This window comes from Lissotriton vulgaris, chromosome 1_1 (assembly GCF_964263255.1).
Source record: "Lissotriton vulgaris chromosome 1_1, aLisVul1.2, whole genome shotgun sequence".
In the NCBI taxonomy this organism is placed as follows: Eukaryota; Metazoa; Chordata; class Amphibia; order Caudata; family Salamandridae; genus Lissotriton; species Lissotriton vulgaris.
Genome location: NC_141685.1, coordinates 1,934,718,467 through 1,934,736,643, shown reverse-complemented (window position 1 = coordinate 1,934,736,643; position 18,177 = coordinate 1,934,718,467). Strand labels below are relative to the sequence as shown.

General features: G+C 41.5%; 1 protein-coding gene across 1 annotated transcript in view; it reads right to left on the bottom strand.

Moving 5' to 3' along the window:
- The window catches only part of PTPRQ (protein tyrosine phosphatase receptor type Q), a 1,452,710-nt gene that overhangs the window by 540,614 nt on the left and 893,919 nt on the right, over positions 1-18,177 (bottom strand). The window contains exon 36 of the mRNA XM_086919596.1: positions 6,886-6,987. Coding sequence (XP_086775722.1) covers positions 6,886-6,987 — 102 coding nt within the window. The remainder of the gene's footprint in view (positions 1-6,885; positions 6,988-18,177) is intronic.

Genomic DNA, 18,177 nt, shown 5'->3' with positions numbered 1-18,177 from the left:
TGGCTGGTGTATTCAACTGGTGCATCCTTACTCGACATCCCGTTGGCTCCATGGCTGCTACCCCGCACCTCAACTTCTTCCCACTCTCCAAGGTCTCGGGGTATTTGAAGGGTTACTCACACTCCTTGGTTTGTTACTGGTAATTCCATAGTGAACACCTGGTAAGGCCTAGACTGGAATTGGCATATAACTCTAAATAATCATCTCCTGTGTTCTCTTATTATGCTGTACCGAAATGTGTATGTGAATACTGTTTGTGTCTGAAGATTTGTAAATACCCGTGAAGCTGATACTGACCCACTGAAGCTCAACCTCTTTCTGCTGGTAGCAAAGTTAAGGGCCTGATTTATCATTTGGCAGATGGGTACTCATCCACATATGTCCTGTCTTTCTATTATAAGAACATTAGGATACATTGCACATGTAATAATAAGAAGAGATATCTGTTATCTTTGTGAAGGGGTACTCATCAGCCAAACTCTAAATCCGACCCTAAATTATTAAGGGCTATCGGAATTTCCTGCCAGCTGTGTTTTATTCATTTTGAAAATTATCTGCTAGCACCTCTGTTATTTATATCTTTGAAGGAAATTGAGTGTTTTGTACATACTGGTTGCTTGTACAATTTTTTTTGCCTATTTTTTTAAGACTCAGACAGATGGTATGATTGTGCAGATAAGACCCACTGTTTATTCTGAATGGGTCAAAAAGCAGCAAAACTGCACTAAGACTGATTTGAATTGGAGGACAATAGTACAATTTCTTTCTTAATCTCTACGAAAAAACTTGTGATAGTTCAGACACATTTCTAGTAATCTGTGTTTATTTTGTTCCCCACTCTTCAGAGACTAATCAGTGCATTATCTTCATTTTTTGAAAATTGTGTGCATTGTAGGGTATTTGCCAGAAGAAGACAGAAAGTCCTGGTATCATATAAGCAGCTTCTGAGCCATCGTAGGTACTATGTAAAAGTTCATATTTTCTTTTTGTTTTTAACATTTCAATGGATGACTATGCATACAAAAAAAGTGAATATCTAGGTCTGGGTCATTATCAACTGACCTAGAGCTCAGGTTCCAAAAAGGTTTGCAGCTGCCATCTTCCCCACCATAGTCAAGCCTTGGATAAATAAACTCGCTGGCAATAGAAACTTGACGGGACAACATAGGTTTAGAAGGCTTTCAATAGCCTCTGTCATCTTTTGTATAAAGAGGATCAAATTAGTCCTTTTCAAGGAGTCAGCTTTTTTGAAGAGATTAGGCTCTTTTAATTTTGTAGAAACAAAATAGGATTTCTACTTTTTCAGTAGACGTGGGGCCTAATTCATGAATTGTAATACACACTACGGTAGTATTACATCAAGTAGTTCAGAATGTTATTCGCAGACCACATTTTGAAGTCCTATGTCCCAGATTCTTCTATCTTATTATATATTTATAATCGAATAAAGATAATCAATCAGTCAACTGAGAGAGAGAAATAAATTACCATCTCAAATGTACTAATGTTAAATAAATGACATTTGTTTCAACATTTGTAATATACCCTCAGGTCTGGCCAGTGCTATATAAAACTCGTTAATAAGTAAATAAATAAATGAATCATTTTTAAAAAACTATATTATTATAAAATGTAATAATAAACTTCATTTAAAATACATTAACCTTGTCAGACGTTATTAAAAATGTAAAATAATTTAAATACTTCAACACATAACTTTAACAAAAAGTAATTCACATTGCATGAAAAATAGAACTGTTAGAGAGGGTGGGATGTTTTTAAATTACTGTTTTAAAACGATTTACAAATGAAATCAAAGTATTTAAATAGATATTTTTATTACACTTTAAATTTGATTAGTTATTTGCAGTAAAATGTTTTATTACTTCTAGGTAAATAAATATTTTAAATGAATTTACATTTATATTACACATTCAAATATTTTTAATGATTGTTTTAAACAAAAAAAAATTATACATATTCTCTATACTTTCCCACAGGAAGCTCTCCACCATGAAGGCCGAGTTCTCCACCTCCTTGTGGAAAGTTACTAGAAGTAACTTTACACTCATTCTTACTGTGGTAGGAGGCTTCACATGTGATTTGAAGGAGTGTAGACATGTAGATTTACACATAGATGAATGCTACACTCAGAAATGGTGAACAGCAAATAAATCTAGAGTTACACCTAGATGTTGTAGGAAATATACATATGAGGGAAGAGGAATAGGTCTTAAGTTTTCTATTGTGCAGTGCATTGTGGGCATTAGCATTCCAATGTATTACTATAAAGGTTACATTTAGTAGGATTTCCTTTATGCATGAAATGAGATGCAAGATCATTTACAACAAGACAAATCTAGCAATATCTGGTTCCATACCACCCAAAACAATTAACTCCAACCCCAAGGTTTCTTGTCAGAATGACAGTACAATTTTCAATCTAGCACTACATGTAAAGGAAAACAACCTTTACAACGCAACTATTACATCGCACTACATTTACAATGCAGTCATCACATCGCAATATCCTTTACAACGCATGTCACTACAACGCATCCATTATATTGTATGTCACTACAATGCATGACACTACATCGCACGTCACTACAACGCAGGCATTACATCGCATGTCATTACAATTCATACCATTACAATGCAGAGTGCCCCTACACTGTTTAACACTTACCCTACTGTTGTACTCCCTGGAGTTAGAATAGAAATTTTTACCCCTACACTATCAAACACTTAAGCTACTGTTACACCCCCTGGAGTTAGAATAGTAATTTTTACCCCTACACTTTCCAACATGAACCCTCCTGTTGCACCCCCTGGAATTAGAATAGTAATTTTTACCCCTACACTATCCAACACTTACCTAAATGTAATGGTATGCGTTGTAAAGGTATAATGTGATGTAATGGAATGCGTTGTAAGTTTAGTTTAAAATAAATGGTGGTAGTGGTATGCGATGTAAATGTATGTGTTGTAAAGGATGTTGCAACGTAAAAACTGCATTGTAAAGGCAGGCGTTGTAAACGTATGCATTGTAATGTCATACATTCCATGTAAAGGCCCTATGGAACCTTTCCCCTTCATCTTTTTCAATATCAAACTGCAGATTTTCAGTTTACATCTGGATTAAACTTCATTAAGGAACATGTAATGCCATATTTAAATGATATTTTCTTCATAATCATCATTCAACATTTTCAAATCCAGTGACACTTATGCATAGTTATGAAAATAAATCATAATAGCTTTATTTGTGGACTTTACATTGCCCCTATCCTAACTCTTTGGCTCATGTTCATAAAAAAAAAGGCTGTCATGGAGGACTTCAGCTACCAAGTCCAATACACTTAGGGCCAGATGTATGAAGCGTTTTTCCCGTTCGCAAATGGGCAGATTCTCAGATTCGGTCTGTTTGCGAACGGGAAAAAGCCTTTGGGATGTATCACCCCAAAAGGCCATCACAAAATAAGGAATAGCAAAATCTGCAATTCCTTATTTTGCGAATGCATTTAAGGAATCGTCAATTGCGATTCCTTAAATGCAATTCTGGAAGCACCCAAGTTGTGCGATTTTGCCTTAAGAAATCGCAAATTACCACCAACTTCAAGTTGGTGGTAATTTGTGATTTCCTAGAAAAATTTGCTTTTTTGCATTTTTCAAAGTGCCATGTGGTGCATATACACGCCCTTAGGGCATGTATTTGTGCCACATGTGCACATATGCATATTTCAGGGGTGCAACAGGGTGTCCTTTTGGCACCCTTGGACCCTTGCAATTGCATTCACAATTTCCGAGTACCTATTGGGTACTCGCAAATTACAAATGTCTTCCCATTCGTTCCTATCGGGCTTGAGGCCCATAGGAATGGATGGGAAGGTATTGTAGTGTAGTTCCTATTTTCCCAATAGGCTCTGTGCATTGGAATAACATAAACGATAGTTTAGACGTAGGACTGAGGTCGACCAGGTCTCTATTGAATATGTTAGACTTAATTTAGGTTTGCCAGCTAGCTCAGAGGTCACTAGAAACTTTCTCGAATGAACAGGGAGGAGTGAACTTCCCTGATTAGACAAGAAGGGATTCAGCTTCTGACAACCTCATAAACATGACAACTTTGCTTCCCTAGAATAAGGAGTGCATCTCCAGAGTCGTGTGAAAACAATAGATAGCTATTTCCCTCAGTCAATCGTGCATACTTAGTTTCACCAGAGTGCAGAGAAATAGAGAGACGGGCCTTTTCAATAAAAGGTGTTCTTTCTTTCTCATGCAAGAGAAATGAATTGCCACAATTGCAATACTTTTTATAAAGTAAAGTGCATACAGTAAAAGGAGTATTATGAAATAATACTGTAATACTGTAAAAGCATTGATATGGTTTCTGAGCCATATGATACTTAAAAGGTATAAAATATATACAGTTACATACAATGATAAAAGTTTGACTAAACGTACTCAACTGATGCTTCTAGATATGCCTACCCCAGTGTACCTAACCTAAGCCTAGTACGTGGGAAGGAGTAAAGGAGTTTTTAAGTTAAGTTAGTTTTGCCAATAATCTGACTCAAGAATTCTCTAAGGATCTAATCAGCTCCGTACCTTGGTTTTAGAATGAAGGAGGTCTTGTATCTCGCTCTCAGGACTCGATCTCCCAGTAACCCGCAAGGGTGACTGGAAACATTGGAGCTGGATTTTCTCGGCAGGAGAAAAAGAGAGCGTCTTTCTCAGTGCGTCAAATGGGAGGGACGGCTTCCTTCGGCACTCGCATCAGCTAGGCTTGGGATAAGTAGATAGCCGCTCTGCTCCACACCACCATGTGTTGCTTAAGGCAAACGTTGGAATATTTATACCTGGAAGGTGCCAAGTTTGACGTAAGGTTGGACATAAGACGACAATAAAAGATGTCACTAAGAACTGGCCATTCTTTCAGTGCTCGCAGGAGTTCTAGGCCAAATCAAAACAAAAGCATGGGGAAATCCCAGGTTGCTGGAGGTTTGGTTTGTTGAAAAAACTCGTTGTATTTTCTAGGAGTCTAAGGAAGTAGCCTTGCCGTATTTGGATTGCATTGGCAATTACTAAATATGGATATGATTCTTATGCCTTTATAAGGATATAATTTGTCATAACCAAATGAGGGCATAAATCGGGAATATTTAATTAGGGTCCTAGGTACGATCACAACAGTATTCCTTAATTGCAAATCAAAATTTGTGATTCACAATCAAGGAATATGTAGGAATCACAGTTATTATTGAGAAACCTACATACATTGCATTTTGCAAGTCCTTAATTGCGATTAACTGAAATTCGCAATTAAGGACTCAAAAACTGCAATGATGATACATCTGCCCCCAAGTCTCACATCCTTAAAGCCACCACTGGCAGCTCTCACAGCATGTCCAGCCTCTCAAGGCCTTTACCCGCTGCACTGTTATCCAGTATAACACTTGTAACTGTAACATATGCTGCCCAAAACCATCGAAGAACATTTAACAGAGAAGAGATACGGTCACTATTCCAAATGCTCTGAGGACTGAAGCAAATGCAGACTCTGAAACAATTCACGTAATGTGCAAAGTGTCACCAAATGCACTATGGGAGCAACTTATTTTCTTGTCCCTGTTCCTTTATCCTTTGCTTTAAATTAATTTGTGCCTCTTTTTACGGACGATGAACTGAAATTAGAAATTGGAGTACCTGGCCTATCAATACAATAATATATTGCTCTATATAATATATATTCTGATACACATCTTGGTCTAGCTCAAGCAGCAGTATCCACACTGACCAAGAAACGGCTTAGCAACTCCTTTATAAAGAGATAATTTGATCTTATAACGCCAGCACTTCATTACTCACAGTGTTGCGAATGCAGAGAAAATTAAATTAGGTTTAACACATGGATTTTAACATTCTTATGGTCGACAGTTTATGTATAGCACAATGTTTACTATTTAGGTTGCGTCCGGCCATGAGAACAGACCTAGCTTTCTAAAACAGAAGGCCATATACTAACAACCTAATTGCAGTCACTGCTCAGGCACCCAAAGTCAGGCACCCAAAGCAGTGAAATCTCATAGATTTCACTGCGTCACTTCTACAAGGCTTTTTGCGGGGGAACGGCCCCCTGCATACATTATACCTGACGCAGGTATAATGTAGTGCAGGGGTTTACAAAGTGACGCATCTGCTTAGATGCGTCACTTTGTAAATAGTGCGCAACAGGAGGCATGTTTTACACCGCCGATGCGTCACAAAAAGTGACGCATCAGAAGCGCAAAACTGACGCAAGGCCTCATAAATGAGGCTCAATATCTTTACCACTAGTCATTTTCATATCTGCACTCAGGCAGCAAAAGACTGCCAGAGACATTTCTGAAAATTACAGATAACAAATGGTATTACCGTCATAGCACCTGATAATTCTTATAATGAATATTTTTAACAAATGTAAAGAATCAAGATATGATTATCAACAAAAACATTGGTAACAGAAAACAAGGGGATCAAATCTTAGCCAATACTAACATAGGTAGAGAAGAGATTTAACATGATTAACCAGCCACACCAGTAGTCATTTTCATGCAGTGGAGCTAAAATAAAAATAAATTCGACATTGGGTACCTATGTTCTGACTAAGATGATTTTCCTTTTTTAGAAATCAATTAATTTCTATACCACACAAATGCTGCTTACCTATGCTATCAGTTCTCAAACTCTAAAATATATTATTATGAAAAAAAGCAAGAACAATGAAATGTGGATAATAATGCTGAGCACTATAAAAGCTCAAAAGTGAGAGATACAGTTTATGCAGTAACTCAAGGACAGCAAGCTAGATGCATGAACGCACTCAAATTCCATTAAACTTACCATCTTCTTCAGTCATTATGTTCAGTGTGGCACTGCGAACACCTTCACCCTTGGAAGTGCTAGATGAAATTTCCAGAGTATAAGCAGTATGCTTCTTTAAGCCTAAAAAGAATGTACACAAAGAAGATCAACATTTTGTTCATTAACATGTCACTTTTAGACACTGATGATCTTCCCCAAGCAAATTTGGTAATTTATACATATAGTATGAGTGGAACTGGGAAACTGTTTCTAAGCAAAAACCATTATAATATTTAACATTACAAAGCATAGTAGCACCCTTGATAGAAAGTTGGGAGCTGGCCAGCCAATCAGAATGTTCAATTTTTAAGCAATTTCTACTGTTAAACCGGCAAAGGGGGCATTTTGTGCTGTCAGCTCCCTAACCTCTAATGTGCTATAGGTTGCCTCTCTGTCCTCATTCTATGGAAAGCACTGAGGTAAATAGGAAGTACAGTCAGAGCAGAAGCTGCCTCTAACTTGAAAGGTAGAGTGAAAAGATTTCGACATTCTCACACACTGCTTCTGCAGGCTCATTTTGGTGAGCAGTCAGTTCAGACATGGCTGTCTGGACTTCCCCCTTTGCTTTTGCTGAAAGGGAAGCCAAATCAATCAATTAAAAGCATAAAATATAAGTTCAGTTTGTGGACTTTTTTCAACAGTTTTTGGCTGATTGGAGTTCCCTCTCTGCACTAGCCAGGTAAGGGGTCTGAACATACACCTTTTATGTAGGTTTCGTGCCCAGACACAGTATGGAAACATCACTGCCACAGATGATATCTGCATGATCCTCAACAGAAAGGACATGGCAGCCCTCATTCTCCTGAACCTCTCTGCAACATTTGACAGGGAATTACACCCCATACTCATAATGTGTCTGCAAGATGTAGGCATCCTAGGACCCGCTCTCCGCTAGAACTGCTCCTTCTTAACAGATAGGATACAAGCTGTCAGGCGGGCATCTTACTCCTCAGAAGCCTGCAGACTCATTTGCTGTGGGCCCCCTCGTTCATCGCTCAGCCCCACCCTTTTCAATGCATACATGATTCCTCTGACCACTGTTATCCGTGCACACAACATCAACATCCTTTCCTATGCCGATGACATGCAACATATACGCTTGCTCTCAGACAAGACCCTCAACACAAGAAACAAGTTCATCACCTGCATGACCGAAGTTGCTAACTGGATGAAAGTAAATGTATTGAGCTCAACACCGACAAGTCAGGAGTAATGATCTTTAGCAAGAATGCCTCTCAATGGTACTCCAACTGGTGGACCCACACCCAGACCCTATGACACGAGCCTCGAAATCAGCAAACTGGATATGACTGCACAAGTCAACGTCATCACTGCAACCTGCTTCCACACCCTGAATGATGCTGAGCAAGTTCTTTAAATGGCTTAAAAGCAACACTATAAAAAAACTATCTATCATGCTCTGGTCACCAACAAATTGAACCATGGGAACACTCTCTACTCTGGGATCAACAAGCAACTCACTAAAAGACTATAAACTATGCAGAACTTGGCAGCCAGGCTCATTATTATTCTTCAGCACAAAATTCATACCACACCACAGGGAGCTCCACTGGCTCCTGGAACATAAACTCGCTCCTACAACCAAACTGAACGTTCCTGGGAGGCATGAAAAATACAAATAGATGGGATAAAACAAAAAGGAAATGCAGTAGCTTCAGTGTGAATGTTATGTCTACAACATACCAAATAAATACACCAGTAAGGTAGGCTATATCAGAAAATGAGGGAGAAAGGATTATATGTGTGGCAACTGCTGATTCCACTTCATTATGAATTTTATAGCTGAAAGGGTTTAAAAATTATTAAATTAACGTCACTGCATGGGCAGTGCATGCCATAGTGAACACTTCACAAAACTGGTCGTCTTTGTGATTTTGATTGCTGTACTTAAGCATCTAAGCAGTGATAATCTTGGACACAGAGGGCTCCATTGCATGATAGATGGTGATTACAGGGGAAAAACTGGGCGGAGTTTCTGATCCAGTGCAGGTCCTGGAATTACCAAAGGTATTACTACACACTTGCTGATTTTGGGTGTTGCCACACTCAGTAAATGTCAGAACTGTGCAGTAAGAAGAGTAGCTGGCTACCGTAAATCAACACAGCAGCCTGGTGAGGAGGCTGCTCAGGAAAACACTATCATTCAATCAACTGCATTTACAGCGAGGGGCCTGTACTGCTCCTCTTTTAACAAATTGAACACCGGTCCACCTCTTTACTGTGTTTTAAATTCAAACTTGTGCCAAAATAACTGTCTTATGGTGTTCCGAAAGATGCCTCCCTGTTCCACAGTATCTAAGCATATTTAAAACTTAGACCAAGCCTTTGAATCACTTAACCAAGTCATGTAGACATTGTTTTTATATTCATACCAATGACATCCAGGCCTTCTAGCCTGACGATGCCACTGCATTTTTGATGACCAAGATTTAATGGATGGCCTGGTTTAAACTCAGTTACAACTACAGGATAGTGACAATTCTAGGTGTCAAGAGAGGGCCTGTAGTAACTGAAATTGTGATACCAGGAGCTGGGAAAGATGCCACAGTCTGTCAAGATGGTAAGGAATTTGGGAATGAAGCGTGAACACGACTTGTTATGTTGTTTGATCACAGTTGCGGCCGGTGCTGGTAAGAGCAGTGGGGCGGGACGGGGGGAAGTCGACACACAACAGAACAGGGAAAATAATATAAAAAAATAAATAAAGCAACTTACCTTGCGCTCCCCGCATCATCTACTCGGCTATGCGGTGAGCGCAAGGTAAGTGGTTTTATTTTTTTTTAATGTTATTTTCTATATTCCATTGTCTCTCAACTTCCACACCGCCGCCCACCCCCCCTGCTCTTACCTGCACTGGCTGTGACTGTTTGATCAGTGTTTTTATAGCATGCTAGTTACCTGTGAGGGTATTCAAGTGCTTTACCTACCAGATTATACAAGCGCTCTGTATACGGTGTGTGATGTCAGCCTTGGAGGGCTTACTTGAAGAGCCAGGACTTCAGTTGCTTCCAAAAGTTAAGAAGAGATGAGTGGGCTCTGATGTGTTGTAGGGGGGTCATTCCAGGTATTAAGACCTAGGTATGAGAAGACGAAACATCATGCTCGGCTTTTGTGTATGCATGAGGTGTGTACTAGGGAGACCCAGGCGGAGCAGAGGTGTCTGAAAGGTTGGCAGAAATGACCATGGCTATTCAGGTCCCTAGGGCCTGTGTTGTTGAGTGCTTGTAAGGTTTGGATGATGTGTTTGAAGTGTGCACACTTAAGTATCTGAAACTAATGGAGTTCCCTAAGGTGTGGTGTGATGTGTTCTCGGAGTCAGAGGTTGAAGACTAGTCTGGCTGCTTCATTTTGGATGGTCTGCTGCCTTCTTGTGAACTGGTTGGTTATCCCTGCACACAGGGTGTTCCCATAGTCTAGTCTGCAAATGATGATGTGTTAGGTAATCATTTTGCTTATGTTGTCTGGTAGCCACTGCGTTGACTTAAAAAGCCATTTCCAGTTTGCTGTCTTTGATGAATTTGTGGTTTCTTGTCTGTGAGCAAAGCATCAAGGCTGCGTCTCATGTCTGTGGCCCATCAAGATTGTGCCCCAAAGACCTCAACCCTGGTATTGTCTGCGTTCAGTTTGAGCCTTTGTGATGTGCAAGTGGGGTAGGTAACAGGTCCTCCCCCTCGTTAAGTCAGAGTGGCCCATCCTGCCAACACCTATTTTCCCTTTGCTTAAATGTCTGGGAGCAATACACAAGGATCAACTGTCAGCCCCACCTAGTCATGGGAGCCAGTGACACTCTGCAGATGCCGTTCTAAAATTGACATTTTCAGAATTGTGACTTAAATTCAAACTTTACAATTTAAGAGGACTTTAAATTACAATTTCCTGGATACCAAACTTGACCTGTCTACCTGCTCCGAATTAAAAAGTATCACTTATTAAATATAATAAGGAAACTCAATGTTATCCTATTGGAGAGGTAGGCCTTGCAGAGTAGTGAAATAATAAACACAAGGGTTTTTCTCTACCAGGACATGTAAAACTTAAAAGTACATGTCCACCTTTTTAAATACAATGCCTCCTGCCCTCTGGGCTGTCCAGGGCCTATCCTAAGGGTGATGTTATGTATTAAAAAGGAAGGTTAAGGCCGCCTCAGTTTAAAACTGCACATACAGGCTGCAAAAGCATGACTGATACATGTTTTACAAGGCTATGTAAGTGGGTGATACAATCAGTGCTGCATGCCCCCTGGTATCATTGAATTTACAGACGCTGGGTACATGGAGGACCACTTTATTAGGGACTTACAAGTAAATTAAATGTGCCAATTGGACATAAGCCAATTATATTATGTTTAGGAGAGAGAGCACAAGAACTTTAGCACTGGTTGACAGTGGTAATGTGCACAGAGTCCTGAGACAAACAAAAACAAATTCAGAAAACATGAGGGAGGAGGCAAAAGGTTGGGGGATGATCCTGCAGAGAGAGCCAGCTCCAGCATAACCCGCCTCCAGCCAACAACCTGGGTAGACTAATCAATACCATGAGGGGCTTCCCTGCTTAGTTTATAGAACATGGACGAAGGGTCTGTAAAGCAGGGGCATTTGTCAGTTCTATGCTTTTCTGAGCTCATTGGGATTACTCTGACTACCCTTTCCTGAGCCAGTGAACTGACCTATAAGCAACCCTTCTCCTCACCTATCTTGCTTTTGTTTCACTGTCTGGGAGCATTAAACAAGGACCAAGTGCCAGATACACCTAGTCATGTGCCCTGGGGAAGGCTGCAGGGAAAAATTGGTTAGTACGAAAAAACACCAACTGCCTATTCCATTCCTTCCATTAACAGCAACAAGAGGATGGATGGAATGCTTGAATTCATCTCAGTCACTGCTAATAGCTCTACTTGCATCCCAACCCATTATTTTTCACCCATCATACCACCTCACTATGGACCCAGCCATATGCAAATTAACATTGAAACTGCTCCTCATGGGAACAGTGCAGACCAAAGTCTCAAGCCAGGTCCTGCCTGAACAGGAATTTAAGCAAACTAGGACCGTTTTCACCCTGATAAGGGCTCATCGTCCAATTACAGCTTGATTTCAGTGGCACAGTAAGCATGGGAGTCATGTCTGGGCATACCACTGCCACTTAGGGCTTGCATTATAAACAAATTGAGGTGGCATGGTGGGTAAAAATAAGGGAATGGGATGCGGAACCAATTGATCGCAAGTGGCTAAGATTAATACAACATTAAATCCATTACTTAATTTTTTTAAAAGATACTTTCCAAAAGTGACATTTTCAGAATTGTGACATAAAATTCAATAATAATAATAATTAATAATTCTGAGCTTATACAGCGCCTGGTTACACTAACCAGTGTGTCCCCGCGCTATTCAGTGGCCTCAGCAACCCCCAATACAGCTCCTAAACCTATTGCGTCTAACACCTTGGGAACAAGTATGTTTTAAGTTCCCTGCAAAAGACAACCTCCGTAGGCTCCGAACGGAGTCTAAGAGGAAGAGTATTCCAACTACGGGCCGCCAGAAGGCGGAAATATTTGCCACCCTTCCTGGCCCTACTGGTCTTCGGGATGCACATTAGACAAGCACCCATCAAGGCCTGTGACGGTTACTTTGCGGCCTTCTCTTCCACCCCAACTACGTTCTCTACTGACGAGGGAAGATATCCCGAACCCCGGGCTATGTCTCGGGTCTAGAGATCTTGAGAACAACAAGTACTTACTTGCACCTACTTAGGTGAACCACTTACGAACTATATGTACCAGAATCCTTAGGGGCGATCCGGAGGAGGGGCTGGCGGTGTGCGATCCATTGCAGTTGATTCTACAAATGTGCTCCCCTGAGCCTTCAAGCTGACGACCTTCTGGATGAGGCACCTGCATGCCGGTTAGGCATCGAGGCCTGTGACGGTTACTTGGCGGCCTTCTCTTCCACCCCAACTACGTTCTCTACTGACGAGGGAAGATATCCCAAAACCCGGGCCATGTCTCGGGTCTAGAGATCTTGAGAACAACAATTACTCTGTTGGGGAAGCCTGAACAACCCTCCTTAGAATCACTCACAGGTACCTTCCCAGACACTCTGTTACTAACCCAGAGGTCTGCCTCCTTTGTAAGCTCCCTGGGGTCAGTAAGCTTGCAGTTAACCAGGGGTTGGCGCAACTCTGTGAAACAGTTATTGAGCAGGTGCTCTCTCAAAATTAGTTCATACAATCGTTCATAGCTACTCACTTGGCTGCCCTTTACCCAACCCATCAGTGCCTTATTGGAGAAGTCCAGAAGGACTACCCATGACTGGCCATCAGTATGCAATTCTTCCTAAACCTTAATCAGTATCCCTCTGAGGTGAGACTAAACTTATTGATATGGGCTGCTTCCATGGCGTGTAGGACATCTGGTCAGCCACCTCTAAAACCAACAGGGTATCCCTACTTACAGTTGGCAAGTGTCTCCATGGACTGCCCCCCAAAACTCTTCTGGAACTCACTGTATTCTAAGGGCTGCCTCATAGGCTGCAAACCACCTATCAATATTATCCACCACCTGAAAGCTGGACACCAGGTCTTTTGGTATGTGGGACTCCTTGATCTACTTAGGACAATGCGGTATCACTAGCACCATTTCTGCTGGACTCTGACAGCTGTTTGGCCTTTAAATTCATCACCTTTAGACTTAGTTCATGAGCCACCAACATTTTTCTCTTCTCCAACGCTCTGTCCCCCTCAGCCATCTCCTTCACTTGCCTTAATCTTTCTCTCCTCCGCTAAGGCTTTTTCTACCTCAACTCTTCTCTCTTCTCCAGGAAGTCTGGCTAACTGCAGCCTCCGGTGACTCAGCATGTCTGTTCTTCAACTCTTTAGGGGACAGGTTGTAAGGCAATACACTACTTTAAACAGGGGATCCAATCTCTGTGGGCCTTCCTCTCTGTTTTGGAGCCATTGACAAGTCATTTCCCTTCTCCTCCTCATCCTCCTTCTCAGGGTCATCATAGTCTTGGTCCTATAGGGTGTTCCCAACAGCGTGCTACCTTAAACTCATGCAGAGCATCCTGAAGGTCTTGCTTAGTGTACCCCTTCTTCACCACCAGATTCTTGCAGATCCTGTTCAACTCCCCTGACATTGTAGTATGATTGGCAGTTGGGATCCATTTCGAAGCAGACAGAGTCAAGGTACTGGAATCAAAGTGGTTGGAACCTTCTGTGTCTGAGGCTCTGGTCAGAAGACCAGCCAACTAGCCTTGGAGTAATTCTGGTGTTCCTGAGTTTGAGATGCAGGTCTAGTCAATCTCAATCAGGCAGAAGGTCAGGAGGGCAGCAGGGCAGCACAGAAGGGCAACAGAGTGGCAGTCCGCCTTGCAGCACAGCACCCCTTCTTATGAGTCTTCCACTTGTCCAGATGTGTACTGAGGAGTTGGGTCTGAGGATACATTATTTATGTATGCACAACAATATACAATAGACAACAATATACAATAACATTTCATGTGGTACCCACTCCTCTTTCATGTACAAGATGGTTCTGGAGATTTCCACCTACTTGAAGTGTCAGTCATCTCCTTCCTCCCTGCTCTGGTCCCAACTTGTCGGGGGACACACAAGATGGGTAAAAAACCCTATGTGAGTGTGTTCAAGCAGAGCCTTTGTGATGTGCAAGTGTGGTAGGTGACAGCTTGTCCCCCTCATTAAGTCAAAGTTGCCCATCCTGCCAACATCTGCCTTCCTTTCATCTCACGGTTTGGGCAGTGGAATAGCAAACGGTGGGTGTGGGTAGACGCAGCAGCATCCCCCCGCTCTTACATTCGGCCGTCGCAGGTGGCAAATGCAGGGCCTACCCTACTGTGTCTGGGAGCAATATACAAGAACCAACTGCCAGCTACGACTAGTCATGTGATCCAGGGACAGGCTGAAGACCCCAAGCGGTTAAGACAAGAAAATGTAAACTCTTTAAATGGTAACTGAAAGATGTGGGGCGACATAACATCCCACTTCGGACGCACAGCCATCGTTTATGCATAAAGATACAGCATTTGTTCCAATTTTGTGGATTTTTTTTCGGATCCTCCATAATTTGTTTTACAATCATCTTTTTATCCAGTCACACATTGGTTTTCTTGTAAATTTTTAAATGTTGCATTTCCAAAATTTTGATTTAAAATCCAACCTTACCTTTAAAGAGGGCTTTACAATTCAATTCCTTGGGCACCAAACTTGATTTGTCTACCTGCTTCCAATTGAAAATTATGACTTATTAAATGTAATATGGAAACTCAATGTTTTCCTAGGGGAGAGGAAGCAGTAGTAAAAAACGAATTTAAGAGTTTTTCACCATCAGAACATGTAAACCTTTAAAGTACATGTCTTTTTTTTAAACACATTGTACCCTGCCCTCTGTGCTGTTCAGGGCTGAACCTAGGAGTGGCTTATATGTAATAAAAAGGAAGGGTTGCGCCTGGCAAAAGGTTTATTTTGCAGGGCAAATGGCCAGTTTAAAAGTACAAACACAGACTGCAATGGCAGGCCTGAGATGTTTTAAAGGGCTCCTGTAGTGAGTGGCACAATCGGTGCTGCAGGTCCATAAGTATTTACAACAAGGGGTGGTGAGGGACAGAGTCTCTGAATTAAGCAGAAAGCTCTCACCCAGTCAAGAGATCAGGGCTAGATCCAACACCGTTTTTTAGCTCACTGCACCATCCCAGTTTCAGAACCTGGCTGTATGCAAATTAGTCTGTTCCTGTCCCAGTGCATGATGGGAACAGGGCAAACCAAACTACAAAAGCCAATTCTTACATTGGGAAGGAAACAAGCTCCCGGGCTTCGGCCCGGTTTGCTTGAATCCTGATGGTGCAATGAGCAAGGGTCTCACATCTGAGAATACCCTTCCACGCTTAGGGTGGACAAAAATATTTACAACAAGGGGTGGTGAGGGACAGAGTCTCTGAATTAAGCAGAAAGCTCTCACCCAGTCAAGAGATCAGGGCTAGATCCAACACCGTTTTTTAGCTCACTGCACCATCCCAGTTTCAGAACCTGGCTGTATGCAAATTAGTCTGTTCCTGTCCCAGTGCATGATGGGAACAGGGCAAACCAAACTACAAAAGCCAATTCTTACACTAGGAAGGAAACAAGCTCCCGGGCTTCGGCCCGGTTTGCTTGAATCCTGATGGTGCAATGAGCAAGGGTCTCACATCTGAGAATACCCTTCCACGCTTAGGGTGGACAAAAATATTTACAACAAGGGGTGGTGAGGGACAGAGTCTCTGAATTAAGCAGAAAGTTCTCACCCAGTCAAGAGATCAGGGCTAGATCCAACACCGTTTTTTAGCTCACTGCACCATCCCAGTTTCAGAACCTGGCTGTATGCAAAGTAGTCTGTTCCTGTCCCAGTGCATGATGGGAACAGGGCAAACCAAACTACAAAAGCCAATTCTTACACTGGGAAGGAAACAAGCTCCCGGGCTTCGGCCCGGTTTGCTTGAATCCTGATGGTGCAATGAGCAAGGGTCTCACATCTGAGAATACCCTTCCACGCTTAGGGTGGACAAAAATATTTACAACAAGGGGTGGTGAGGGACAGAGTCTCTGAATTAAGCAGAAAGCTCTCACCCAGTCAAGAGATCAGGGCTAGATCCAACACCGTTTTTTAGCTCACTGCACCATCCCAGTTTCAGAACCTGGCTGTATGCAAATTAGTCTGTTCCTGTCCCAGTGCATGATGGGAACAGGGCAAACCAAACTACAAAAGCCAATTCTTACACTGGGAAGGAAACAAGCCCATAAGGAGCATATAATTTCCTGGCCCTGGATAGATGGGGTACCGCTTTCCTGGAGACTTGCAAGTAAATTAAATGTGCCATTTGGGTATAAGCCATATCTACAATGGTTAGGGGAGAGAGCACAAGCACTTGTGCACTAGATTGAAGTGGTATATTGCACACAGTCCTAAAATAAACAAGAACTAATTCAGAAAACTGGGTGAATAAGGCAACACGTTTGGGGGGATCCTGCACAGAGGGTCAAGTCCAACAGTTACAAATATTCATAAATTTGTGGGAAATGTTTTAACACGAAACCATCCAATGTTGGGTATGCTCTTATATTATGTATGTATCCTTATCACAAGATCGAGGAACAAACCTTCCGTATTGAATATGTCTGGATCAAAGTGAGTACAGCCAATAGAAACCTCAAATTGTGCTACACAAAAGAACAGCAAATGACACAGGAAAGTCGGCACCTCAGTGAAAGCCAAGGTCTGCGATCCCATAAAGCTAGGTAAGGCAGAAAACAATATTAGTTACTACCAAATAGCACAAATAAAACATAGACTGCCTTAGTTGATGGGGGAGCGCTAGTGGGAAAATATATTTTAAATACAACCAGTGGTACACTGAGGTTCAACACTTTAGTTTGTCTGCACTGCCACACTTTTCTCGTCAAGTATACATTACACTTGTAAACATCCATCATTAATGTGCATTAACACACATCAGATAAGGGACCATTTTGGAGTTGACTTCTTGTAAACTTCTAACCCAACTTCAATGTAGCTTCTCAGCTAGGCAGACTACACCACTCATTTACATCTTTACCTTTGTGTGCCAAACATCTTGCCTGGATCCTGATAGGAGGCAGCTGTTGCCTTACTGAGTATTCAAATGCCAACATCACTTGTACTCATGGCGTTCCAGTCAGATTCAAAGGGACAGAACACAAAGCTTAAAGGGGGTACCAAAACTAATACAAATTAGGAGAGCTAAATAAACTCACCACTTGGTGGTGAGGTATGTATTGGATTGAATTCTAGCATTTAGGTAGCTCTTCATACCCAACAAGGCCACACAGCACTCCATTTTCCATTGGAGTCCTATCCCCATGGCTGTGATGGGGTATGCGTGTGTGTTTGTCCGTTTTATCACTCAAACAGTTAATTCCTAGCGGGGACACTGCAGCATTTTCACTCTGACTCTGCAATAAATTAATCTGGGAGAGCTTCTTGGATCCCCATCATGCTTGGACTTTGCAGATTTGATCGATCTGTTTGGGTGTTTAAGCTCAGCACTTCTCACTTCAACTCCTAATTTATTTGCATTACATTTTGATTAATTAATAGTTGTCAAATATTATTTAATAGTAAGAGAATGTGGAGTGTTAGCTAAGTATGAAATATGTATATATGTTTTTATAGACATACAAGTTTGTATATAATATAATTAATATAATATAATATAATATAAT